General features: G+C 40.3%; 1 protein-coding gene across 2 annotated transcripts in view; it reads left to right on the forward strand.

The window, feature by feature from the left end:
- Positions 1 to 27,325, forward strand: part of CHM (CHM Rab escort protein) — a 143,133-nt gene that overhangs the window by 91,561 nt on the left and 24,247 nt on the right. The window contains exons 9-11 of one of the 2 annotated variants that reach the window (XM_048863807.2): positions 6,568 to 6,645; positions 18,601 to 18,705; positions 25,503 to 25,566. In XM_048863807.2, coding sequence (XP_048719764.1) covers positions 6,568 to 6,645; positions 18,601 to 18,705; positions 25,503 to 25,566 — 247 coding nt within the window. The remainder of the gene's footprint in view (positions 1 to 6,567; positions 6,646 to 18,600; positions 18,706 to 25,502; positions 25,567 to 27,325) is intronic. The other variant, XM_048863808.2, reaches the window with a different exon arrangement.

Below are 27,325 nucleotides of genomic sequence, written 5' to 3' on the forward strand. Positions count from 1 at the left end.
CTAACCATTAAAACATTTTTTCTGATTGCTGTCATCTTGGCAAGGAGGGTCAATGAACTCCAAGCCCTCCTGGTTGAACCTCCCTGTATATTCTTCCATTGAGACCCAGGGTTGCTGGGTCCATTGCATCTCAAGTTCCAACCTATGGTAGTTCTCAGAATTCCCTCAGAACCAGTCAATCTAATCATCCTCCTGAAACTGCAAGAGGAAAAGTTACACACTCTGGACATCTCCAGAGCCTCACTCTGTTGCTCTTGACAGGACCAAGCCCTTTAGGCTTTCTCCTCACCTCTTTGTGGCCATATCTGCCCTTTCAAAAGGCTGGGCCATCTCATCACAAAGAATCACTCAGTGGATCACGTGCTATATTTCCATCTTTTTCAAGTGGCAGGCAAGGCCTGTCCTTCTGACTGTCAAGGTTCACTCCACCAGGAGGCAGGCAACATCTTTAGCCTCCTTCAAAAACATTTTGATTATCTTCAATCTGCAAGCATCAACGTGGAGCAAGCAACTCATTAGCCTTTGTCCAACATTATGCCCTTGACTTACCAGCTAGATCAGATGCCAAGTTTGGGGGAGCTGTGCTTTCAAATGTTGTTTGACTAATACAGCTAGAATGCCTCATTCCCACCATACAGTGAGGATACTGCTGACAAGTTCCATATTGTGAGATTCACACAAATACTTGGACTGAACTATTACTTACTACTTACTTACTATTACTGTAACTATGGTTCTTAGATGTTGTAGTTAGTGTGGCTCCCATGACCCACCCTCCGTCCCTGCTTTTTGAAGTCCTCGGTACCTATGGGCTTTGAATTGTGAGGGAACTGAGGGAGGGTCATGCCACCCCACCCCTTACGCCTTCATATGAAAGCATGAGGAGGTGCATGTGTAGCCTGTATGGATGTAACTATTCAAAATCTCAGATCCACAATGACTATATCTCAAAGAACCACAGTTATATATCGTACAGTAATCATTCTGTTCATTGTCGGTTGCTGCCATACATCAAATACTGAAATTTACGAAGGATAGAAATTTTGATTTGCAAAGAGAATAAATACAACATTTCAAAAGCAAAGGCTCATGCTTTAGTTTGTTTTCACTTTGACATATGTGGAAGATTTTATGACAGATGAAATCTTTTAACGGCAGATTAAAATGTGTTGGTTCAACAATTAGAAATTATTCTTTATGCTGTCTGTATAGTTATCTCAGTCTTTTTTTCAATAACATATATTCTAATTTAGGATGGTGCTCCGAAAGAGGAAGATAAATTGAATAAGGAAATAGAGGCTATTGTAAGGAAAATGGAGTAGTCCATTTTTTATCGATAACCTTGTTAAAGGAAAAATACTATTCTTTTGAATCTACTCATCTAATTTATTGAAACTATACTGTAGTTATATTTGACTGAACAGCAACCTAGTTTGATGCCATCCTCCAAGAAATGTTGGAGAACACTACATGGCAGCCTGCTATCTTGAATTTCCCAATGCTATTATTGCTGTAGCTGGAATAGATACATAAGACCAAGTGGGCATTGAAGCCTCTGTCTTGGAGCTGTAGGCATGGTCATATGTGAAAATATACAGTATAGACTCTTAATAATATACCTAGCTCTTATATAGTACTTTCCATCTGCAGACCCCAAAGCACTTTACAAAGGGAGAGAAGTATCATTGTCCCCATCTTAGAGATGGGGAAAATGAGGCATGGGGAGTTGAAGTGACTTGCCCACGGGTATCCCATAGGCCACTGGCAGAGGTGGGTATCCTGAGTCCCAGTCCTATGCATTAGCTTCTAAGCCATGAAAGGAAATTAGACCTCCATGTATTTCTTTAGGTTGAAAGCAGTTGAATTTGTTTCAAACCCTTAAAAGACTCTTCAACTGTACGTAAAGAAAATACCTTTTTTAAAGGAGGTGAAAGCAGGTTTCAGAATAGGAAGTCATTGCCAAAATGCTAATCCCCTTCGTAGATGCTTTAGACCTGGAGGCAATATTTGGCTAATAGATATGTGTATCCTTATCTTCCATTCAAATCCTCGGGTGGATACCAGACCACACAACCACCACGTTTCCTTTATTGAACAGAGAATCACTTTAACTAATGTCTTCCACAAATCCCTTATACAAGGTATGCCTTATTAATGTTTTGCCTCTATACCACATTCCCCATATAATATGTCTGTCTTCAGTCTGTCCCATTCTCCAGAAAGGGAACTATTGCTGTAGGATTGTTAGAATATACAGTGTAACAATGAATTCATTAAACTTAACATAGAACAGAAAAGTGGTGTGGACAATATGAAGTGGAAGATATTAGGAGTTGGTGACTTTTTTTTTTTTTTAACAGAAGAAGCTGATGAAACTCGGCATAACCTTAACTATAGTGCTATGACTATAGTGTTTTACTGAAATACTGTTTATAAAAATTATACCACACAATGTGAATTAAGGAATCTGAACTAACTTGACATCTTTAAAAAATATTTCTATAACTTGAAAACTTTAGATGAAAGATTTTTTTGATCCAAGTGTGCAGGTAACTTCACCTGAAGTCGGAGACCAAGCAGCACAAAAGGGTAATGCAGTAGAAGGTCATGAGAACACATGAATAAGGGAATAATATAAACTTTCTTTACTTATGTAATATAGTTTTTCCTCTACTGCCTTACTTACATGTGTACTTAGAACCTGTGGTCATGTAATTTTGCCTGTATTGTAATTTATACTTTCAAAATGGCAGAGTTAAGGCTGGAAACACAACCTTAATCTTCTTGCCTGTCTCTTTGATTGCTGTATTTTGCAAATTTAGCTTTGTTACTTTTTTTAGCATTGTTTCCTATGTGCTTATAGAAAACCCCTCAAGTTTAAGACTGGTTTTCCAGATGTTTTCTTTTCTATTTCTTGGTCAAGAATTGTATGCTTGTGTGTGTCAGGGGCCATTACGCTAGAAATTTGGAGGCAACAGGGGGGCTTGGTGAAGCTGGACTGATGCCAAATTCAGAGGAAAAAGAGAACTCCTAACTCTTGACCTTTGGGGTTGGGTATACCAATTTCCTGCCTCCCACCTCCCATTTAATTTTGTTTCTAATACTGCCAGGACCAGCTATCAAAAGAGAGGAAGACAGATGAGTTCTACCATGTTGCTGTGATGACCTTTCATAGTCTGAAGTTGCCGATGCAATACAAACAACATAATTGGTACAAAGTCCAGATGTCTGGTCCCCTTGCCCTAACTCCAATCAATGCCATAATTCTTAACCCAATATACAGCAAACAACCCATACACATTGTGTGACAAATTGGTATCATATGCAATCAGTAACCCAAGAAGAAGAAAAAATTGTGATTGTGGACAATGAATCTGCAGAAGGCCGCTTCTGTCTGCTCCTGTTCATATATAGGCAAGCAGCTTGTCAGACACAGTTCCAGCATCCACCCAGGGGTGTAAGTCCACCCCCAGACTCAACCCATAATTTGGCTTGTCCGGGAAGGGCCAACCCTCTTTTATATATGCAGGCAGTTCTGTCTCAACTGATGTTTCTTCAGTTGTTGCCCCAAACAAAGCAGATTACTGTAATTGAGTCTGGCTGAAGGTGACAAAGGTAAGGTTGTTGAGGCTTGTATCAGAAAGGAAACATCTCAGTTTTCCTGACAGGAGCAGGTGAGGGTGGAAAGCTCTTTGCCATTGCTTTCTGGAAATATAGAAGAAGAGGTAGAGGACCTAATAAATCCCAAATTTTAATTTTTAAGTCAAAAAGGTTGGGCAGACTGCTTTAATCAAGGGAAAGATGTTGTTTCTGTTTCTAATATCTATTCCCCTATGCTACCAATGTTTTCTTGGTCTTTTCTGGATTGAGCCTCAGATTATTATATATCATCCAAGAATTGGTTGAAGGCTGGACACTGGGAAAATCCACTGACTATGCCATTCTGACACTCCCACCCACCCACCCCTGAGTGTCATCAAAGTATCAGTTGCACTGCAATGCAAATGTCTGATCTTTCTTAGAGGTTTTTGTACCCGCTGAATAATATAACAGAAGAAAGCCCATGTGACATAGGAGTAATTGTCCAGTATTACTTTGAGTTCTCTTTGAGAGAAAAGGATTGAGCTACATAAGCACAATGTAGCTTTTCCTGCTGTGGTTTCCAGGCATGTCAAAAGAACCTTGCAGTCAGTGATATCAAAATTTGCTGATCTTTTTTAAAAAAAAATCAGATGATTCATGACTTACTGAAGGTAAATATTGATCGGTTTGTTCACACTAGCAAACCAAATCTTTAAACCAAATTAAGAGATCAAGGAATTCTACTTCTTCCTTAACTGAAGATTAAAAACAAGAGAATAATCATCCTGCCTAATAGGTATCAGTCTCACATAAAGCTTCTTGATCATGGCCCTAACAGTCTTCTTAAGAAATGCTGGATATCCCAAGAAGGATGTGAGTCCAAATAGCCGGTTGTAATTTAGAGCTCTGAATGCTTCCAGAGTCTGAGTGAGCAAAACTGCCTGAAACACAAGAAGAGGAAGAAGCCTCAGTCCTGTCTCCTCTTCCCCACCATCTGCTCTGTATGCACATCTTTTGCCATGCAGGTCAATAATTCAGTTGCAGATGGGGCTCATTTCTCTCTCAAAGATCAAAAGGTCATTATTTTTAATTCCTCTGTGACACAGATCAAGACCCTGGAACACTTCGTCCTAAAATATGAATATTTTGCAACCTTACTGTGAAGCAAATACCAAATATATACCAAATGTTTATTCACTATGAGCAAAAGTGATAACTAAAACCTTTCTTTATTTTGGAACCTTAATTCATACGTAACATCAAACTGTCTTCAAAGAAATCTCCATCACGCACATACTGATACTGTAAGATCACAAATTGCTCTGAAGTTTTTACAGAGCATTGCTTTAAGATAGGCTTATTCTGGGACCTTCACATTTTAAGAAACTTTTTAGAAATGTACTGGAATTGTTTGAGTTTCTCTCTAAGCTGTGACTTCTCATGGTTTTAGAGTGGACTAGTAATATTGGTTTAATATTTTTGATTTTGGTGGTTTAATTTTCTTAACTTGCTTTTATTGGTAGCATTTTTTTTAAAGGAAAACCTCTTTTTTGGAACTCTGCATTGTTTGGAACTCTGTAGTATTTAATCATTGATCCCCATGGCCACTTGAAAAGGTCCGTTTGTCTTTTGGGGAAAATTCTTGCCATGATCATTTATGCCACCTTTTGTAGTTACGCGTTAAGCAAGGTCTGGCAGGGTCTTGGAAGGAAAGTGTCAAAAAGGTCTGTGGTGGGAAGTGTTAATTCAGTTGGAGGCACTCTTTTGTCTTAGTAAACACCAAATTGTGCCATTGTGTGGCTGGATAAAATGCAAAACTAAAGTTTACATAATTTTCTGTTTTCCTCATAATGTGTCATTTGTTCCTACTAACAGTTAAACATAAGTTCTGTTCTATGTTAGTATCATTGTGCCTTCCCACAGAGATCTAATGTGTTTTACATTGAATGTAATAAAGTTAAGAGAAAAATTTACCATATTATGAGTCAGATAGCTGACATAAATGTAAGATAAATACGACTATCATATAATGAGCAATATGCATTAACTTCCTTTTAATTAAAAAAGATGTAATCCTCTTTACTGGCCTTTGTAATTTATATGGTTAATATATTGAATACAATTCAGATTAAGCATAATTAACCACAAGAGTGTGAGCATTTTGTTGTTGTTGTTGCTCTGTAAGAAAGTACATGACAGTTGGTATATCTTTGCAGTAAAGAAGGGACTCTTTGGTCATGTATAATAGAGAAATAGGCATTTTTTCTTTTAAATAACAATAGCAGAGAGCCTGCTGAGTGCCGCAGAATTGTAAAGAGCCTTATTAAGCTCTTGGTAATGCTTAGAAGAAACATTTTTCTCCCCAGGACTTTCTCAGCTTCAAATACTTTATTGTAGCTTTCATTTCCAAGTCCTCTAGAGAGAACCTCAAGAATAGCAGGTGCTCTGATCCAAGATAGGAAGGTTCATGTTTGTCAAAAGAATATCTGGATTTGGATACTGGTTTCTGGGGGGAATCTTTTAAATTAAATTTTCTGTCTTTTTTTATAATAGTCTTTTGATACTCATTTTTAAGTGTTCAGCCGCAACAAAAGATATGGCTTATATTCTAAAACAAGGGTTTTGCAGCAGAGCTTGAAACATGGTCTGACTTTTGACCACGTTGTAAGAGGTGCTTAGCACCCTTCACTTCTAGATCAAGCCCTTTGACTGTGCTAGCATGTGTGCACACACTGCTCTCTGATCTAATGTCTCTGTGCACTAGTAATAATTCAGTTGCATGGTTCTGAATACAGTTTTGAAAGTTTGTGATCTGGCTCATGTGGTACAGAGAGATCTCTCTGATTCTGGGGTTCAGACTTCTGTCTCTCAGGATGTTAAATTCTGGTACATTGCTGAACTTAATTCACTTTCCCTTATCACGATATAGAAGTTGTTTACAATCAGTCACAATTAATCTTTTATTTTTTTCTAATATGTTTCTAGGATGTGTGCCGTATTTGGTGGAATCTATTGTCTTCGCCATTCAGTACAGTGCCTTGTAGTGGACAAAGAATCTGGACGGTAAGGGTAATACTGTACAAGTAACCCTTATACATAAAACACAGTTAAAAAATGCTGAAGTCGATTTTTAAAAAATTATTCTTCAAAGATCCCCCTTGGTATTAAGAACACATCAACCTTGATTAAAAGTAATTTGTGTATAGGTCCTCCAGAACAAGGAAAGTGGGTCTAGAATATAGAAACTAAATTAATTTCCCTGTGATATTACTACAGCTCCTGATCACCCAAGCTTGGAAGACAAATCATTTCAGCTGCCGGGGGGCTGGTGATGAGTGATGTTAGTTTTCCTTGTGGCCTTACCTACTCTAATTGATTTTCATCAGATGACAACAAAGCCCTCTGTTATTGCATTTTTAAAAATGGAGCTCACCTAAAGACTCATCAGATTAATCTTTGCTGATAATGCATGTCACTCCAAGAGAAAAGACTTTAATGAGTTTTTAGGTAGATTGTTGTCATAAACTATGCTGCCCTCTTATCCTAGGATAAATTCTTTTACAGCAGTATCAGGCCTGCAGGCAGGTTTAAAGTTGAGTGAAGAAAAATCGTCCCACATTCTTCCCCTCCCTCTCCCCCCCCCCCCCCCCCCGTGACATTAGTTGCACCTCTGTGAATTTTTATAGTTACCACTATGTGTCTTTTTTTCAAGGATTTAAAAGTCAAAATATGCCGCAAACTGAAACTTGATGATCTAAATCTTGTTCTGAGAGTGAACTTAATTTTAAAAACAAAACAAAAAAAAAGTTAGAATATTTTTTCTAAGTTGGATATTTTTAAGTTATTGGAATGGAAACAAAAACTAGTGTAAGTTACTGCTTTAGAGTTGCTGTGCAGCATTCAACAGCTGTTGACTTCTAACCCAGAGGTGCGGTAACTTAGTGGTGGTTGAAGTGATTCCAGTAAATGGTTTGTAAAATGTTTTGATTTCTTTTCAGATGAAAGAAGCTGTACGTGAAAATTCTTGTTTTTTTGTGTTTTGGGGTTTTTATTCTTTGGAATTCTTGTTTTGTTTTGTTTCCAGGTGCTTTGTGTGAGCTTTTATAACTGTGTTTTTAAACTGTTGTTCCGTTTCTGTTGACAAATATTTCAGAGTCTGTAAGGAGGATATTGAAAATCAGTTCTTGTTTATGTTAGAAAATGTTGATGGGTTTGTGCAATAATATTTTAATAAGGATAATTGTTTAGTATTGAAATTGACACAACTCACTTACCTGCATGGTTCTCACAGCGAAACTGAATCTTACCATATTGTGCTTAGATATGCACGTAACACCAATTCTTTGTGGACCACTGAAATTCTAGGAACATACAGAATTGCCAGTTTCAGTGCTAACTACTCCACAGTTGATTCAGAAGTACTATTTGCTTAACACAGCAGTTCCCAGACTTCAGTCTATGGACCACAAGTAATCCACAGAGGGCTAACTGGTCCAGTGGTGCTGATTCTCCTCCTTGCTACCAGATGCTTCTGCCTGCTTCCAGGAACTTTCAAGCCTTGTGTGCATGTAGAAGCAGCTGGAAATGAGGAGGAGAAGCTGACAGAGCTATTGCTAAACAAGAGAATGAAGAGGAAACAAAAATCCAGTTTTGGGGAGCAAAGCCTCCGGGGGGCTATGACTCTGTCACCAAAAGGAGAGCAGTGTTCAGGGGAGACAAAGAACAGCTGACTGGGCAACATGTGATAACAAATGTAATATGTGGTTTCAAGTAGGAGGGGAGACATTTCCTGGTCCACTCCTCTGTTCAGATGTGGTCCATTCTATGGAAAACTTTCTTCTTTAACCCATTTATTTGAGCTCAGGTCACCTAGTAATTTTTTTCCCGGTTTTCTGATTTTTGCCCCCTCATTTCCTATCCAATTGACCTCTCATCTTTTATATATTCTCCTCATCTCTCTCTTAGTTACTATCTTAGTCTCTTTTTACACAATGCAGTTTGTTCTTTCCAGTATGGCTCAAATGCTATGTATTATCAGAATTTATCCACCATTGGTGCCATCTTTGCCTCTGTTATGGCCACGACATTCCTCTAAGTTATTTGTCTTGCCAATTATTTCTGCTGTTGCACCTCTCCTGTTCTCTGTATTATTTTTTTTTTCATGGAAAGAGAATCCATGCAGCATCACACTGCTAAGCATTGCAAACTCTTCTTAGAAACTTGACTCTTAAAGTTACCACTCTTTGTCCGTTGGGTGTGTCCTAAATAACGTGCATAAATAATCTATTCACTTCATCAGAGTTCCAGTGAATCTTCATACTTCCTATATGTGCTTGGATTAGCCCATTTGCATAATTAACTAGCCAACTCATGCCATTTTAGGGCATCTGCTCCTATTTTCACTGACTGTCTTACCAGACTCCTTTTTCCTGAAATAGTTCACCTTTAAATAGTTATCTAATTAGTGTGTTATCTGAACCTTTATATGAAAATATTGCATAAAGTCCAGCTTCCAAAATTCTGCTACCTGCATCTTCCATGGTTTGGGCCATCATGAACACATTAAGCCCGTGTTCCAGTCCCTTTTCTGGCTACCAGGCTGCTTCCAATGCCAGTTTTAAGGTCTTCATCCTAATTTTCAAAGCCATCAGTTGACCAAGTCCAGGCTATATTAAAAATAAAACCTAAATTTCAATCTATGAATGACTGAGACAGTGTAAAAGACGGGGACAAAGCTTTCTCGGTTGGCAGAATACAGCTATGGAACAAACTTCCAGGGACAGTTAGGTGAATCCAGAACCTGACCATCTAAAGGAAATGGTGCAAAGCCTTTCTTTGTGACAGAGCCATTGTACTATAACAAGAATGCCACTCTCAAAGCTAGGACCTCTTTCTGAATCTCCCTCAAGAAATTTCCCTTTTCCTTGTTAAACTTTCACATTTGGCATTTTTGTTCTTTTGATTTGAGTTACACGTGTCTTCCACTTTGAGCTACCTATCACTGCTATTAGTAGTTCAGTTTAGGGCTTCAGTATCACTGAATATAAACATACGGTGTGTATTGTACCAGCATTTCTCGTCTACTATCATTCCAAGCATACCCAGATAGTTCACGGGTATTTTCATTTTCAAATAATTGCCTTTGGATCACATCTGTACTAGCATACAAACACCTTTGTATTCATCCAAATGAGTATAGTCTAACACTTGAGGCACACATCCAGAAGTGCTTCACCTTCAACGTGTGAACCAAAGCAACTGTCTACATGTTAATTTGTATATCACATAAGAAACAGTCTCTTAATTTTCAGCCAGGTCTTAGTTCCTGTAGCTCCTGAATTTTTTTCTTCACTGTTTTTGGTGTCAGGGCACAGGGAATATCCTCCACTGAGTCATAGCTGCAAATAGACAGCCACTAATCAATATACTCCATATTGTCTATGTAAATTCCCATGCCAGCATTATTTCCTCTTCATTTTTGTTTGTTCCCTATCTAAATAGTACAACTACAAATCCAGTCCAAGAGTCACTTACATATTTTCCCCTCTTTTTGTCTTCTGTAGGCACACTATCCAAACCCTTCTTCCTCTAATGCTGTGGCATCCAACTAATTAGGTGCAGAGAGCCAAAGTCTATTTAATTTTGATCTGAGGGCTAGTTTTATAAATTTGGACTACGGATCTCCTACTGATGCACTAAGGAAGCTAGTACAGAGATCAAGGGTGTAATATGGCCTTTATGTAGGAACTAAACTTTTAGATGATATAAGAAAAGGAGTACTTGTAGCACCTTAGAGACTAACCAATTTATTTGAGTATGAGCTTTCGTGAGCTACAGCTCACTTCATCAGATGTATACCGTGGAAACTGCAGCAGACCTGCACATCCACCAATGTGATATATGCCATCATGTGCCAGCAATGCCCCTCTGCCATGTACATTGGTCAAACTGGACAGTCTCTACGTAAAAGAATAAATGGACACAAATCAGATGTCAAGAATTATAACATTCATAAACCAGTCGGAGAACACTTCAATCTCTCTGGTCACGCAATCACAGACATGAAGGTCGCTATCTTAAAACAAAAAAACTTCAAATCCAGACTCCAGCGAGAAACTGCTGAATTGGAATTCATTTGCAAATTGGATACTATTAATTTAGGCTTAAATAGAGACTGGGAGTGGCTAAGTCATTATGCAAGGTAGCCTGTTTCCTCTTGTTTTTTCCTACCCCCCCCCCCCCCCCCGATGTTCTGGTTTAACTTGGATTTAAACTTGGAGAGTGGTCAGTTTAGATGAGCTATTACCAGCAAGAGAGTGAGTTTGTGTGTGTATGGGGGTGGGGGGGATGTGAGAAAACCTGGATTTATGCAGGAAATAGCCCGACTTGATTATGTAAAGAGTTGTCACTTTGGATGGGCTAGCACCAGCAGGAGAGTGAATTTGTGTGGGGGGGTGGAGGGTGAGTAAACCTGGATTTGTGCTGAAATGGCCCACCTGATGATCACTTTAGATAAGCTATTACCAGCAGGACAGTGGGGTGGGAGGAGGTATTGTTTCATGATCTCTGTGTGTATATAAAGTCTGCTGCAGTTTCCACGGTATACATCTGATGAAGTGAGCTGTGGCTCACGAAAGCTCATGCTCAAATAAATTGGTTAGTCTCTAAGGTGCCACAAGTACTCCTTTTCTTTTTGCGAATACAGACTAACACGGCTGTTACTCTGAAACCTTAGATGATATAATAATCTTTTCAGTAACTTCTTGTCACATTTAGTATTGCTCAGTGAGAAAACATTCTTCCTTTAGAAACACCACTGTTTTGGTCCTTTCTTTTCTTCCTTCCTTTGTGCCTCCTCTTTTCTTCACTGTGCCTTTCCTTCTGTGCAGAAGCTCTACTTCCCATTTTTCCATGGCTTCATTTTCACCTCTTTCCTGTTCTAGTCACTTAAATGATTTGCTGTGGAATAGTTAATGTCGATATTGATGTTTCATCACTGGGCTTTCTGTCAGTGTTCCAGTGTTGGTAATAGGGGGCAGAAGAGTTTACACCTCTCATCCATAGTTTCATGCTACATGCAGGCTCAGGAAGACAGTGTATTGGTTACATATGCTTTATCCACATCCCTGAGTAGTAGAAATTTATTCAGATTGTACAGAACTTAAACTATCATTTGATAAATATTATATTTCCCATAGGGCTCATAAATACATCAGAGAGGCTAGATCCAACCAGCAGGGTGCATATTTGACCTCTCTGTTATGATTCTTCTACAATTTAGGGAAGACACCGTTTTTTTAAAATTAATTTTTAAAGCTCATTGACATCATAGCTTTGTTTTCCAGCTATTTTCTGTTAATGTACTCTGTGGCTTATTCTAATATAGTCAGGCACTAGATTTATGTGTGGCAGATTTTGTAATGGCCACAAGCTGATCAAGAGAAGTTGTATACCTCCCCTACAAATTAGTGCAAGTTCACCAGCAAAGTGGCCACTCAAAGAACAAGGAATAAAATGGACTTGTCCTTGAAGTTTAATAAAGTGATTTTATTTGCTGGTTGGCTATCATCTGACATGGCCAACAGCTCAAAGTTTGTAATAAAAGTTTGTCCTGTTTGTCACAGTGGTTTAAGGATACACACGAGGAGCTTCTCTATCACTAAAACAAGTTCTCAGGCCACTACCCACCTTCTCTGAAGCACATCTAACATCTTACCAGAGCAGGGCAGATAAGGATCAATACTCCCTTCCACAGTACCCAATGAAATTCCATCTTCACTAGATTATTGTCCATATCTCATATATCAATATATATCATACCATCATATCAATAATAGAATGGCTTTCTTGAATGTAATTGTTAAATATAGCCCTTTACATGTAGTTTGTCGTATATGAACCATTATAATAATATGCAAAGAAGAGGTTATAGAAAGCTGGAATCTTTTAGATGTAGTTGTTCCAAGACTTGAATAATGCAACTAAAAGGTTTTTCACTGTAGCTATGTATCTTTGTTTGAACAGGTGTTGTATAAATAAATCTGCTTCAATTAAACATAAACAAAGAAAGGAAGGAAAGAAGCTGAAAAGGTTACATAAACAAGCAACCTAATGTAAATCACCAATTTTAAAAAAGGTTTAATTTAGTAAAAAGTTACCATGTTGCTATATACTATAAACTTGACAACTCTGGTGTTGTGTGTTAGCAACTGAAAGAGGATCATGCTTTTTGCCCTAAGGGAAATGCAAATTGAATTTCATTACTATTATCCTTTTATTGTCTTTTTTGCTTTTAATTCCTGTATGCTTAGTAGAGATTGCTCATTTAGCTTAATTTGATAAGATTTAAGGTATTTTAATTTATATCAAGTATGGTTACATTAAAAATAATCGCTAACACTTTACGTTGAGCCTACTTTAAATGTGTTTCTACTAAAATAATTCTGGCCCCAAAATCTGAAAAGATGTGACAAATGTAAATTTATATTTCTATAATAAAAAGATATAGCAAACACATAGTAATTTACATATTTTTCCTGAAATATTGCATAGTGGCTTTGTCAGTGCTGGTAAGTCCATTTCAAGGATGTCGTCCTTAGTCCATTAGTTTGGATAATGAGCCCTATAAAGTACATTTATAACTCATGGCACTGCAAGGAGATGGATTCTAATTTTCATCCTTTTATCTAGACACATTGAAAGAAGGTCAATGGAGGGTTCTGTATGATTCATTGTCCCAACACATATCAGATGACAGAGACCTGATAATGTCAGTGCACAAGTGTTTTCCTTATTTGGTAGCAGCACTGGAAAGAAATCTTCTCATGATCATTCTTTGAAGTGAAGTGGAAACTGATATTAAAAGAAGCACTATCTTTTTTTTCTGTTTAAAACCTTATCAGACCTATGACTTGATAACTATTCCTGAGCAAAAGAGAGAAAACAACACTTAACAGGAAAATAAAAAGCCTATATAGTTGCTTTTGCTGGCTTTGAGTGATGCAACATGACATTTAATCAACCTTTCCCCCTCCAGAACATTTAGGGGGAATGGGGGGAACTTGTTTCATAAACAATACAAAAGGTTATAGGTAGATATGCACTGTGCCAGCTTGACTTGCTTGTTTGTTAGCCATATTTAAATGAGTGCTTTAGAGTGAAATTAGTTCAGCTCACATTTAAAAAAATTAAAGTAACAAGTGAAATTCACTTTGAGCAGAAGGATTTACATTATATGTATATGGTATTTCATGTTTAAACTTGATAAGAAAAATATTAAACATGTATTTTAAATAATATTTAATTTTAATATTTTTAAATTAAATGGACTATGATGTGCACTGAAGCTGTTGAATGTAGACAGAGTTAGAATGTTAGATGGGTGGTATGCAAATCGTACATTGTCCATTATGAAATTAATATTGTTAGATTTTACAACTCTTTTATACCCTTGTCACTATTAAGTTCTTGCTACCATTCCGACTAAGTCATGAGTCTGTTCTGTCTGTGTTTTTCTTCTTTCTCTCATTTCAAGCACCGACTTTCCATAGAAAGTTGGGGAGAAATCCTGGTCTCACGGAAGACAGTGCCAAGACTATCATCTATTTAAATAGGGCCAGGATTTCATCTTTTGTGGGATTTTTAGGTTTGTTTACTGTATGAAAGCTGACTAATAACTAATGTTATAGAAAATGTTGTTTATGCTTAATTTATAATCAGATATTTTATCGGTAGATGAGTAATACATTCTGGAGTGCGCTTCATTGAGGCAGCTGAGTTGTCACTTATTTGGGTAGCCGATTCAAAAAGGCTTCACTCTGCTGAGTGGGAGATGTTTTGCACATCAGCCAAAAAGTTCAGTGAAATAGTGTTTAATGTTTTTATACAGAAAATGATCTGACATTATAAAGAGCCTTAAAAATCCTTTTGAGAATCCAGGGTTAAACCTTAAAGATCTTTTGACATTTAAAAAAAAAAAAAAAAGCCCCAAAGGAAGAAACTGTAGAATGCGTATCCTACTTGAAGTTGAGCTAATAACAGCAATCATTAAGAAGGGTATCCTCTGAAATTGTGGTCTTGTCCAGTACGTTCAACTTCTCAGCTTTGAGAAAATATAAACAAACATGGCTTCAAAGCATGTCAGCTGGTCAGTAGTGGCAAGTTTTAATTATTGCCCTTAGGAAACATGTTTAATTTGTTTCTAACAATGTTTTAATCTTTAGTTGCTAAGTGTAACTATTTTGTTTTTATTCTTCAAGTGATGGTACTTATGTGTATTCCACACTTGGATATGCATGAGCTTAAGTTCAGAATTTTTTTTACAGGCAGTGTCCGTTGACCCATACATGCACCATAGCTTTCTTTGTGCTCTGAACCAAGGGCATCAAGGGTGATGCAGGAGAACACCTCTCCAGTTCCTTCTTACCGCTGCATGGTCTGAGTTAGAATCTTTGGTACCCTCAGCTCCTTTCTATTGCATCATTTCTGTAAATATATTGGATATAGTTTGTTTTCCTGGTTTTATAGTATAGTGCAGGGGTGGGCAAACTACGGCCCGAGGGCCACATCCGAGCCTCCAGGCATTTTAATCTGGCCCTCGAGTTCCTGCTGGGAAGCAGTGTCTGGGGCTTGCCCCACTCCGCACGGCTCCTAGAAGCAGCGGCATGATCCCCCTCTGGCTCCTATGTGTAGGGGCAGCCAGGGGGCTCCACACACTGCCCCCGCCCCAAGCGCTGCGCTGCAGCTCGCATTGGCTGGGAACCACAGCCAATGGGAGTTGCAGGGGCAGCGCCTGCAGAAAGGGCAGCACACAGAGACACCTGGCCGCACCTCCGCATAGGAGCCGGAAGGGGGACATGCTGCTGTTTCTGGGAGCTGCTTGAGGTAAGCACCACCCGGACACTCTCTTGTGCCCCAACCCCCTGACCCAGCCCTGATCCCCCTCCCGCCCTCTGAACCCCTTATCTCCACCCCCCCCCAGAGCCCGTACCCCCAGCCAGAGCGTTCCTGCACCCCAACCCCCAATTTCATGAGCATTCATGGCCCTCCATACAATTTCTATACCCAGATGTGGCCTCAGGCCAAAAAGTTTGCCCACCCCTGGTATAATGTGATCTTCAGTCATCCTGTCACAATTAGATTTTTTCAAGGGACTTCTTGGATCCTTTCCACCATTGATTAAATTCACACCTTAGTGGGATCTTAATTTCATGCCGTTGTTTCTCACCAGGCCTCCCTTTGAGCTACTGGTCATGTGTTCTGTGGCCCATCTGTCTAGGAAGGTGACCTTTCTAATCACTATAACATCATCCATAAGTGTCAGTGAGCTTGGGGTGCTCATGGCAGACCTTTCATATACCTACTTTTTTATAAGGAAAAGGCCTGATTTTGCTCCCACCCCAGATTAATCCCTAAAGTAGTGTCTGAGTTTTATGAGTCAAACCAACTTACTAGAATTTTTTCCTAAACCGCATGCCTCAGATGAAGAGAGGAGCCTGCATTCTCTGGATGTCCAAAGGGCTTTTGCCTTTTATCTACAAAGAACAAGAGGCATTAGAAAGATACCTAAACCACGTGTTTCCATAGCAGAGAGATCAAAGGGTCAAGTTTCAAAATAGATTTCTGGTTGTATTATCCTTTACTAGCTAGATCACATTCCCCCTCAAGGGGCATGAGGGCTCATTCCAGAAGAGCACAAACAGGCTGTGCTGCTTCTCTGAGAGACATACCCTTAGTAGAGGTAAGTAGAGCAGCTACCTGGAGATCCTTGCATATCTTCACAAGACATTATGCTTGGGTCCAGTTGTCTACTGCGTATACAGCTGTGGGGACTGCATTACTGCAGTCAGCTGTCGCTTCCGCTTTCTCGCACTCGCCATCAGTTTGACCACTGTTTTTTAGTCTCCCCCACGTGGAATATACATAGGGACCATCACTCGAAGAAGAAATGGAGGTTACTTACTTCTAAACAGAGGTTCTTCAATACGTGGTCCCTATCTGTATGCCTCCACCCACCCTCCATCCCCTCTGCCATGGATTGTTTGGACTCGCAGTAAGAGTGGGAACTGAAGAGGCAGTGGCCTGCACCACCCTGTATGCGCTCAGTTTGGAACATGAGGAGAGCTGTGGCGCATTTGCAGTGCATGTGTACCCATGTGTGGAACACGGATAGCGACGACACATCTCAAAAACCCTCCAGTTATGGGTACATAAGCGCCAGATCCTTTTTCTCTGCTTGTATAATATCTCAATAAAATAGCTAAACTTCAGTGCATATTCCCCACCATTTTAGCTTTCTGCGCTAGTATTCTTGTTACATATTTTGGGTTTTGGACTCCATCATCAGCCTTGATAAATAAAGAAACATGACTTTGTTGCATTATACTTTACAAATAGATATGAAGGATTATTATAGCCTCAGATATTGCCAGACAATAGTACCAACAATTTTTTTATATAGATAGCAGCTTTTTTTACTTAGTAAATGAGTGAAGAGTAACACCAATGACATTTCCTAGAAAATAACTAGTATGGAAGTATTTTGCAAAAAGGTAGTTAGAGCATATTTCGTAGAGGCTGAATCTGTGTTGTGCCTTCCAAGAGATCCCAGGTCTTAGTTGTAAATTATTATTTAATTTTTCATTATTTTTATATTATAGTGGCATCTACACGCCACAGTCAAGATCAAAACTTATAGTGCTAGGCTATGAACATGTTCATAGTAAGGGACAGTCTGAATTGTCATACAGCTTAATTCTTTCCATCTTTTTCTGGGTGGCAGGCACTTCGCACTTCGGGTGCTGTGCAGAGTAGATACACTGCACGCTCCTGTAGCATAGCTATAAATAGCAGTGTAAATGACAAGGCAGTGCTTAGATGATTAAAGGCATGCCAAACCTTAGGGTGTATACCTTACGTGCCCCAGCAGTGCCTCTCACGTCTATACTGCTATTTTTAGCAGCGTAGTATCCTGCTGCTTCCCCCCACAAGAACCTTTCACTGCTGCATGTACACACCACAGTGTAGACCCAGCCTGCTTGTTACTGCAGCGTTTAGCTCCACGTATCCTGGTGCTGTTTACCTTGAGCGGCTCTGGGGTGGCAGCAGTGCGCAGCGGGGCTCAGGCAGGCTCCCTGCATGCCTGCCCGCCCACCTACCCGCCCTGGCCCCACGCCGCTCCCAGAAGCGGCCGGCACCATGTCCCTGAGGCCACAGGGACGTGGTGCCGGCTGCTTCCGGGAGTGGCGCAGGGCCCGCGGTGCCACAGGAGTGGCAATCCTGCGGGCCGGATCCAAAGCCCTGACGGGCTGGATCCGGCCCACGGGTCGTAGTTTGCCCACCCCTTTCTTAGAACAACACAATCAATACAACTAAAGAGTTAAATCACAAATGCTTGGTAGAATCATAGACAGTAGGGCCAGAAAAGATCACTCAGTTTATCTTATAACCCCACATTTCTCAAGACTACTCCCTTACAACAGTCAAAATAACTTTCTTTCTAACTTGTCATTAAAGCTTTATTACTACAGTAACCTTGTCTTTGCTTTGATAAAGGGTACCAATGGAAAACATACCGTGGTGATACAGATTTGGACTCGCGGTAGGAGTAGGAACTGGAAGTTCCTTATAGGAAATCATTCTAAGTTTCACTTTTTCAGTTGTCACTGTCTGCAGTTGTCATGAAGAGGGTTAGCAATGTGGATGTAATACATGATTTTTGTTTGTGAAATCATTATCTAATGCTCTAATACTATTTTTGGTATAATTTAGAACAAAGAATTGCATGCACTACAGAACATGTTTTCTCTTTTTTTGGAAGGTCTTGTTATAAATTATCAGATTTGTGTTAAGGAGTCATTTCTAGCTATTTGTAGGTAAAATACATAGCATTTATTACTAATTGTTGGAAACTCAGTTGAATTCCTCAAATAATGTTCAACTTCATGAGCCTAACGAATTACTTATAAAAATTATATTATGAAATTAATCTCTTCCTATTGTGTTATGCTTCTTTTACAGATGTAAAGCACTCATCGATCATTTTGGGCAAAGAATAAGTGCTAACTATTTTGTGGTGGAAGACAGTTACCTTTCAGAGAAAACATGCACAAATGTGTGCTACAGGTAATTAGTGAGCAAGAAGCATAGTAAGTGCTATTTTTTAAAACCTCCAATATATAAAATACATTGCAAATGAAACTTCACAACTTGACACAGAGGTCAGCCTCATGGTAATATAGCCTAATCCTGTGTTGTTGTTTTTCTCTTATGTGTGCATATTATAGAGGACACTATGCACCCTATATTTAGCTCCCCTCGTATTTTCATTATACATTTTTTTTCATTATACATTTTTTTTTCTCAAGGGTTTTTATTGAAGAACTCTTAACATTTCTGTTCATGCAGCAGGAATTTAGTATTTGTCAGGAGGATATTAATTGGTTTAGAGAGGTGCCTGTTGTTCAGATTTGGATGAGTGTTGAACATCATCACTTTTTTCCATGTTGCTGATCAGAGTTCATTACTGGCTTCTTGTCAGACCTCCGCTCCCCCCCCCCTTCCCCCCCCCAAAATAGTTCTCTTAGCCTTGCACATATACTGTCTTTGTGTATTCAATCCGTTCCAGATGGGGTACAGGCAAAATGTATCAGGTACAATATCGAATTATTGACACCAATCAGTAGGGGAATTAAGACTTGAGTTCATGATCTCCTGCTTCCCAGCCCAGTGCACCATTCTTTAGGCTGGAGTCTTTGCTAGAATATTTTGAACATATAAATTGCTATAAAAATGCTAAGTACGAGACTTGATTAAAAAAAATTCTGTTGTACAGGAAATACCAATATTTTGACATTTGTTTTCATCTCAGGTTTGTTTGAGGTTTGTTTGTTTGAGTTTTGTCTCTATGTCCAGCTGAGCTGTCATGATGTTTCATGGGAATTGTAGTTCCAGGTCTCTGATGCCCCCATTCTCCGTTGTGGGTCTTGTTCCCTGGCCAAACTATATCTCACAATATGTGCTGTCGTCTCTCCTTGTGGTCAAGCTGCCATCATGCTTCACTTTTTGTTTCAATTTTCCCAATGGAAAATTCTGTCAAAAAACTGTATTTCCCTGGGCAAAATTACAATGTAGACTGAACCCTGTTTTCTGGAGGGGAGATATTTATTTGACAGTTTTTGACCAGCCCTGCTAAGAACTCTGGAAAATCAGGCCATATGTATCTCAAATTGGGCACATAATTTTTGACATACCCCAAATTAGTGGAGATTTTTTGCAAATTCTGGCTTTAATTTCCCTATGGATCAGTTTTCCATTTGTGAAACCTCTCCCAATCTCATATAGGTGTGAAGATATGTGCGTTAGGCTCACATATTACAGTACTTAGTACTATAGGAAAGGAGATGAGAAAAATAATTGTCCTTTGTTTCATGCAGCATTTGGATGGTGTACAGTAAATAAGGAATGGGGGCACGCTTTGAGTCTGAAAATAAATATTAAATACCTCATTCCCTGAGCACCATCTATCCTGTGCAGTGATGTCTATCTCTGTATTTGTGTACAGACACGTGTTTGTTCATAGCGGGAAAACTTGCTTTTCAAATTGAAAAAGTGATTGACAACATAGCTTGAGGCAGTAGTGCCCACCTGGGGTCACTCTTCCAATCCAAACACCAATAGTTTTCTCTACAAACTTAAAAACGTCAGTGTTTCTTGTTACTTCCTTTTTTAGGTATTTTTTTGCCCTAAATACGTTGTAGATGCAGTTGCTGTTTTTCCTTTTGAGATTTTTCTTGTTTAGCTCGCATCTTCATATGATGCTGGCAGCCAGTAGGAGAACTGTAGCCTTGCTTCAGAGGAACAGCCGTGTTAGTCTGTATTCGCAAAAAGAAAAGGAGTACTTGTGGCACCTTAGAGACTAACCAATTTATTTGAGCATGAGCTTTCGTGAGCCACAGCTCACTTCATCAGATGTATACCGTGGAAACTGCAGCAGACTTTATATACACACAGAGAATATGAAACAATACCTCCTCCCACCCCACTGTCCTGCTGGTAATAGCTTATCTAAAGTGATCAACAGGTGGGCCATTTCCAGCACAAATCCAGGTTTTCTCACCCTCCACCCCCCCCACACAAATTCACTCTCCTGCTGGTGCTAGCCCATCCAAAGTGACAACTCTTTACATAATCAAGTCGGGCTATTTCCTGCATAGATCCAGGTTTTCTCACATCCCCCCCACCCCCATACACACACAAACTCACTCTCCTGCTGGTAATAGCTCATCTAAACTGACCACTCTCCAAGTTTAAATCCAAGTTAAACCAGAACATCTGGGGGGGGGGGGGTAGGAAAAAACAAGAGGAAACAGGCTACCTTGCATAATGACTTAGCCACTCCCAGTCTCTATTTAAGCCTAAATTAATAGTATCCAATTTGCAAATGAATTCCAATTCAGCAGTTTCTCGCTGGAGTCTGGATTTGAAGTTTTTTTGTTTTAAGATAGCGACCTTCATGTCTGTGATTGCGTGACCAGAGAGATTGAAGTGTTCTCCGACTGGTTTATGAATGTTATAATTCTTGACATCTGATTTGTGTCCATTTATTCTTTTACGTAGAGACTGTCCAGTTTGCCCAATGTACATGGCAGAGGGGCATTGCTGGCACATGATGGCATATATCACATTGGTGGATGTGCAGGCGAACGAGCCTCTGATAGTGTGGCTGATGTTATTAGGCCCTGTGATGGTGTCCCCTGAATAGATATGTGGGCACAATTGGCAACGGGCTTTGTTGCAAGGATAAGTTCCTGGGTTAGTGGTTCTGTTGTGTGGTATGTGGTTGTTGGTGAGTATTTGCTTCAGGTTGCGGGGCTGTCTGTAGGCAAGGACTGGCCTGTCTCCCAAGACTTGTGAGAGTGTTGGGTCATCCTTTAGGATAGGTTGTAGATCCTTAATAATGCGTTGGAGGGGTTTTAGTTGGGGGCTGAAGGTGACCGCTAGTGGCGTTCTGTTATTTTCTTTGTTAGGCCTGTCCTGTAGTAGGTAACTTCTGGGAACTCTTCTGGCTCTATCAATCTGTTTCTTTACTTCTGCAGGTGGGTATTGTAGTTGTAAGAAAGCTTGACAGAGATCTTGTAGGTGTTTGTCTCTGTCTGAGGGGTTGGAGCAAATGCGGTTGTATCGCAGAGCTTGGCTGTAGACGATGGATCGTGTGGTGTGGTCAGGGTGAAAGCTGGAGGCATGTAGGTAGGAATAGCGGTCAGTAGGTTTCCGGTATAGGGTGGTGTTTATGTGGCCATTGTTTATTAGCACTGTAGTGTCCAGGAAGTGGATCTCTTGTGTGGACTGGACCAGGCTGAGGTTGGCGGTGGGATGGAAATTGTTGAAATCATGGTGGAATTCCTCAAGGGCTTCTTTTCCATGGGTCCAGATGATGAAGATGTCATCAATATAGCGCAAGTAGAGTAGGGGCTTTAGGGGACGAGAGCTGAGGAAGCGTTGTTCTAAATCAGCCATAAAAATGTTGGCATACTGTGGGGCCATGCGGGTACCCATAGCAGTGCCGCTGATCTGAAGGTATACATTGTCCCCAAATGTGAAATAGTTATGGGTAAGGACAAAGTCACAAAGTTCAGCCACCAGGTTAGCCGTGACATTATCGGGGATAGTGTTCTTGACGGCTTGTAATCCATCTTTGTGTGGAATGTTGGTGTAGAGGGCTTCTACATCCATAGTAGCCAGGATGGTGTTATCAGGAAGATCACCGATGGACTGAAGTTTCCTCAGGAAGTCAGTGGTGTCTCGAAGGTAGCTGGGAGTGCTGGTAGCGTAGGGCCTGAGGAGGGAGTCTACATAGCCAGACAATCCTGCTGTCAGGGTGCCAATGCCTGAGATGATGGGGCGCCCAGGATTTCCAGGTTTATGGATCTTGGGTAGTAGATAGAATATCCCAGGTCGGGGTTCCAGGGGTGTGTCTGTGCGGATTTGATCTTGTGCTTTTTCAACTTCCTGAAAAAGCACAAGATCAAATCCGCACAGACACACCCCTGGAACCCCGACCTGGGATATTCTATCTACTACCCAAGATCCATAAACCTGGAAATCCTGGGCGCCCCATCATCTCAGGCATTGGCACCCTGACAGCAGGATTGTCTGGCTATGTAGACTCCCTCCTCAGGCCCTACGCTACCAGCACTCCCAGCTACCTTCGAGACACCACTGACTTCCTGAGGAAACTTCAGTCCATCGGTGATCTTCCTGATAACACCATCCTGGCTACTATGGATGTAGAAGCCCTCTACACCAACATTCCACACAAAGATGGATTACAAGCCGTCAAGAACACTATCCCCGATAATGTCACGGCTAACCTGGTGGCTGAACTTTGTGACTTTGTCCTTACCCATAACTATTTCACATTTGGGGACAATGTATACCTTCAGATCAGCGGCACTGCTATGGGTACCCGCATGGCCCCACAGTATGCCAACATTTTTATGGCTGATTTAGAACAACGCTTCCTCAGCTCTCGTCCCCTAAAGCCCCTACTCTACTTGCGCTATATTGATGACATCTTCATCATCTGGACCCATGGAAAAGAAGCCCTTGAGGAATTCCACCATGATTTCAACAATTTCCATCCCACCGCCAACCTCAGCCTGGTCCAGTCCACACAAGAGATCCACTTCCTGGACACTACAGTGCTAATAAGCAATGGTCACATAAACACCACCCTATACCGGAAACCTACTGACCGCTATTCCTACCTACATGCCTCCAGCTTTCACCCTGACCACACCACACGATCCATCGTCTACAGCCAAGCTCTGCGATACAACCGCATTTGCTCCAACCCCTCAGACAGAGACAAACACCTACAAGATCTCTGTCAAGCTTTCTTACAACTACAATACCCACCTGCAGAAGTAAAGAAACAGATTGATAGAGCCAGAAGAGTTCCCAGAAGTTACCTACTACAGGACAGGCCTAACAAAGAAAATAACAGAACGCCACTAGCGGTCACCTTCAGCCCCCAACTAAAACCCCTCCAACGCATTATTAAGGATCTACAACCTATCCTAAAGGATGACCCAACACTCTCACAAGTCTTGGGAGACAGGCCAGTCCTTGCCTACAGACAGCCCCGCAACCTGAAGCAAATACTCACCAACAACCACATACCACACAACAGAACCACTAACCCAGGAACTTATCCTTGCAACAAAGCCCGTTGCCAATTGTGCCCACATATCTATTCAGGGGACACCATCACAGGGCCTAATAACATCAGCCACACTATCAGAGGCTCGTTCGCCTGCACATCCACCAATGTGATATATGCCATCATGTGCCAGCAATGCCCCTCTGCCATGTACATTGGGCAAACTGGACAGTCTCTACGTAAAAGAATAAATGGACACAAATCAGATGTCAAGAATTATAACATTCATAAACCAGTCGGAGAACACTTCAATCTCTCTGGTCACGCAATCACAGACATGAAGGTCGCTATCTTAAAACAAAAAAACTTCAAATCCAGACTCCAGCGAGAAACTGCTGAATTGGAATTCATTTGCAAATTGGATACTATTAATTTAGGCTTAAATAGAGACTGGGAGTGGCTAAGTCATTATGCAAGGTAGCCTGTTTCCTCTTGTTTTTTCCTACCCCCCCCCCCCAGATGTTCTGGTTTAACTTGGATTTAAACTTGGAGAGTGGTCAGTTTAGATGAGCTATTACCAGCAGGAGAGTGAGTTTGTGTGTGTATGGGGGTGGGGGGGATGTGAGAAAACCTGGATCTATGCAGGAAATAGCCCGACTTGATTATGTAAAGAGTTGTCACTTTGGATGGGCTAGCACCAGCAGGAGAGTGAATTTGTGTGGGGGGGTGGAGGGTGAGAAAACCTGGATTTGTGCTGGAAATGGCCCACCTGTTGATCACTTTAGATAAGCTATTACCAGCAGGACAGTGGGGTGGGAGGAGGTATTGTTTCATATTCTCTGTGTGTATATAAAGTCTGCTGCAGTTTCCACGGTATACATCTGATGAAGTGAGCTGTGGCTCACGAAAGCTCATGCTCAAATAAATTGGTTAGTCTCTAAGGTGCCACAAGTACTCCTTTTCTTGTAGCCTTGCTGGTAATGATTGTTGCATCATTTCCCTCCCTCCCCCCCCAAAAAAATTCTGTCACAACATTGTTTCGTGGAACCTTTTGGTGCTCCTGGTGTAGTGTTTAAAAGTAACATTATTCTTGTACCATTTTTGCTTTATGTACCATGGCTTTTGTTGCTGACCAGCCTGACCAAGTAGCACAAGAGCCAGGAAGCTTGACCCAGATGCTGCAGAAAGGGCAATAAATTGAAATGTCTCAAATATACAGTTTTTAGGCATTGAATATAATTCATCGAGGCCATGTGATTCTTGATGAGTTGCATGTTTCTAAAATTAAAAATGTTTTATTACTCGATCATTTCATTTTTCCCACTGAATGGATATGAAATGTGTCAGTAATATAGGTGCTTGTGCATAAAAATATAAAATTGCCTCAAAATGCTATTTATTTTGTAACCAGAATGTTATAGAATCTCTGAAATGTAGAGTTCTATATTATTATTCTGGTTACAAAACATTTTTATTCATTTAATAGAAGCTGAAGCCCTAGTCTTGCAGCCTTTTACTCACATTAGTGCTTTTATTTTGGTAATGACTATAATGCATTAATTGAGGTTGTAGAAGTGGGCCTACATCGTAACATGAAATATGTAATTAATGATGTGTAATCATGATAGCTTATATTTAAGTAACAAAAATAATTTGCCACAGTGGTAATATTATAACTAAATTATTTTCAGAAGGCCAGAATCCAAATAGCTATGTTTTCTCTTTTGTGAAGTACCATAATTGCTTTATTTAATTGCAGGCAGATCTCCAGAGCAGTGCTCATTACAGATCAATCCGTACTAAAGACAGATTCAGACCAGCAGGTATATATCAATTCTGAATTTATAATCTCTTTAAAGAGTTGTATATGATCAAATTAAATTTCTGTGAAGAATTAATTTGTATTTTTGCTTCTATTTGAATCTAGCTTTCCAGTTAATTGGTTCTATTGATATTGTCTTAATCCCATTTTTCCTCCTTAAAGTAGCAAATTAAATGTAAAAGCGGTTAAAATTGAAAACTACGAGCTAGCAATGGGACTGGCATATTTCTGTGTTTGTTGCTAGTCACACTCTGACACCTTTTGTTAGTAGTCTGAGAGAGACTAAGAATTGAATCAGAATTGAGACTAAACAGCAAGCTTATCCCTAGAGAGGTTCCTCTAGGCCAGGAGTGGTGTTTATTTGTGGAGCTGTTTGAGGAAGTTTGCATAGTCCTTGGCACTGTTAATCTGGTGCCTTTCATGATCTGTTCACTCAGGGTATATTTACACTGCAATTAAGCACTCGCAGATAGCCTTTGCCTGCTGACTTGGACTTGCAGGGCTCAGGCTGCAGGGCTGTTTGATTGCAGTGCAGACATTTGAGCTTGGGCTGTAGTCCAAGATCTAGGACCCTCCCACCTCGCAGGGTCCTAGAGCCTGAACGTCTACACTGCACTTGAATAGCTCCTTAGCCTGAGCCCTGTGAGCCAGAGTCAGCCATAGGTTTTTAATTGCGGTGTAGACATACCCTTAATGTTTAAGGGAAAAAACATTTTAAATAGCATAATATATTTAGTTTAAATCCGATGCTGTATACTAGTGCTTCTCTGCCCATAAAGCACAACTTGCAGCCCATAGAGTGCAACTTGGTCACCTGGGATGCTCACTGAATCAAATCCCAAGGGTTGAAGCAAAATTGGTAGAACCATGTAGCTAGGACCCAATGGAAGGCAGAAAGGAGTGATTTTCTCCCTCCTCCATCCTGCTGCTCCTCTGTTCCCAAATCTAATCACAGTGCAGCCTTTAACTCACCTGTACTGTGGTCAGCTCTGGGGAAGGTGAAGCACAATTCTAGAAGCTGTGGAGCCAGCTTCACAGTCTCTTGCAGCAGCCCTGCCCAGAGTTAAGTGTTACATAAGTGGAATATAGGAGAGAAGCATCCACAACAGCCAGTTATCACTTCCAATCACAGGAACATAGGTATTAGACCCAGGTCCACAGAGTCCAGTATCTTATTTGTGACAGCAGCCAGCACCAAATCCTGCATAGGAAAGTGAAAGAGAACCTGCAGTAGACAGATGTGGGATAATCTGTCCCTCAGGGAAGTCTCATTCTAATCCATAATAATGACTGGCCATGAAGCATGAAGGTTTCTTTATATCCCTTCCAAAACTTTTAAATGTTGACTATTATAACTCAGATATTTTTATTAGAACAATAGAGGACTGTATATTTATATGGATAAGTTCTTTGTGGAATTTACTGCCAATCTGTCTACTGTGTGGTTAAAACATTTCCTTTATCCTCCAATTAAGTTAAATGTCCACATGTTCTTCTGTTATGAGAAGGGGAGAATCAAAGTTTCTATCATTTTTCTCTACATCATTCATTTTGTGTGCATGTTATTTTATAGACTCCCAGTTCTTCCAACTCCTCTCGAAACGAAAACAGCTGCCTACATAGAATTGAGACTCCACTAGACAATTGACTTCCCCACTTATTTCCATCCTCATGAACCAATGGCAGTTTCCAAATTCAAAGGGTTGTGTTTATGTCAGTTGTGGCAAGAAAATACTTAGGTTAGTTGGATTCCATGTGGG

The sequence above is a fragment of the Caretta caretta genome, chromosome 9 (genome assembly GCF_965140235.1).
Source record: "Caretta caretta isolate rCarCar2 chromosome 9, rCarCar1.hap1, whole genome shotgun sequence".
NCBI lineage: Eukaryota > Metazoa > Chordata > Testudines > Cheloniidae > Caretta > Caretta caretta.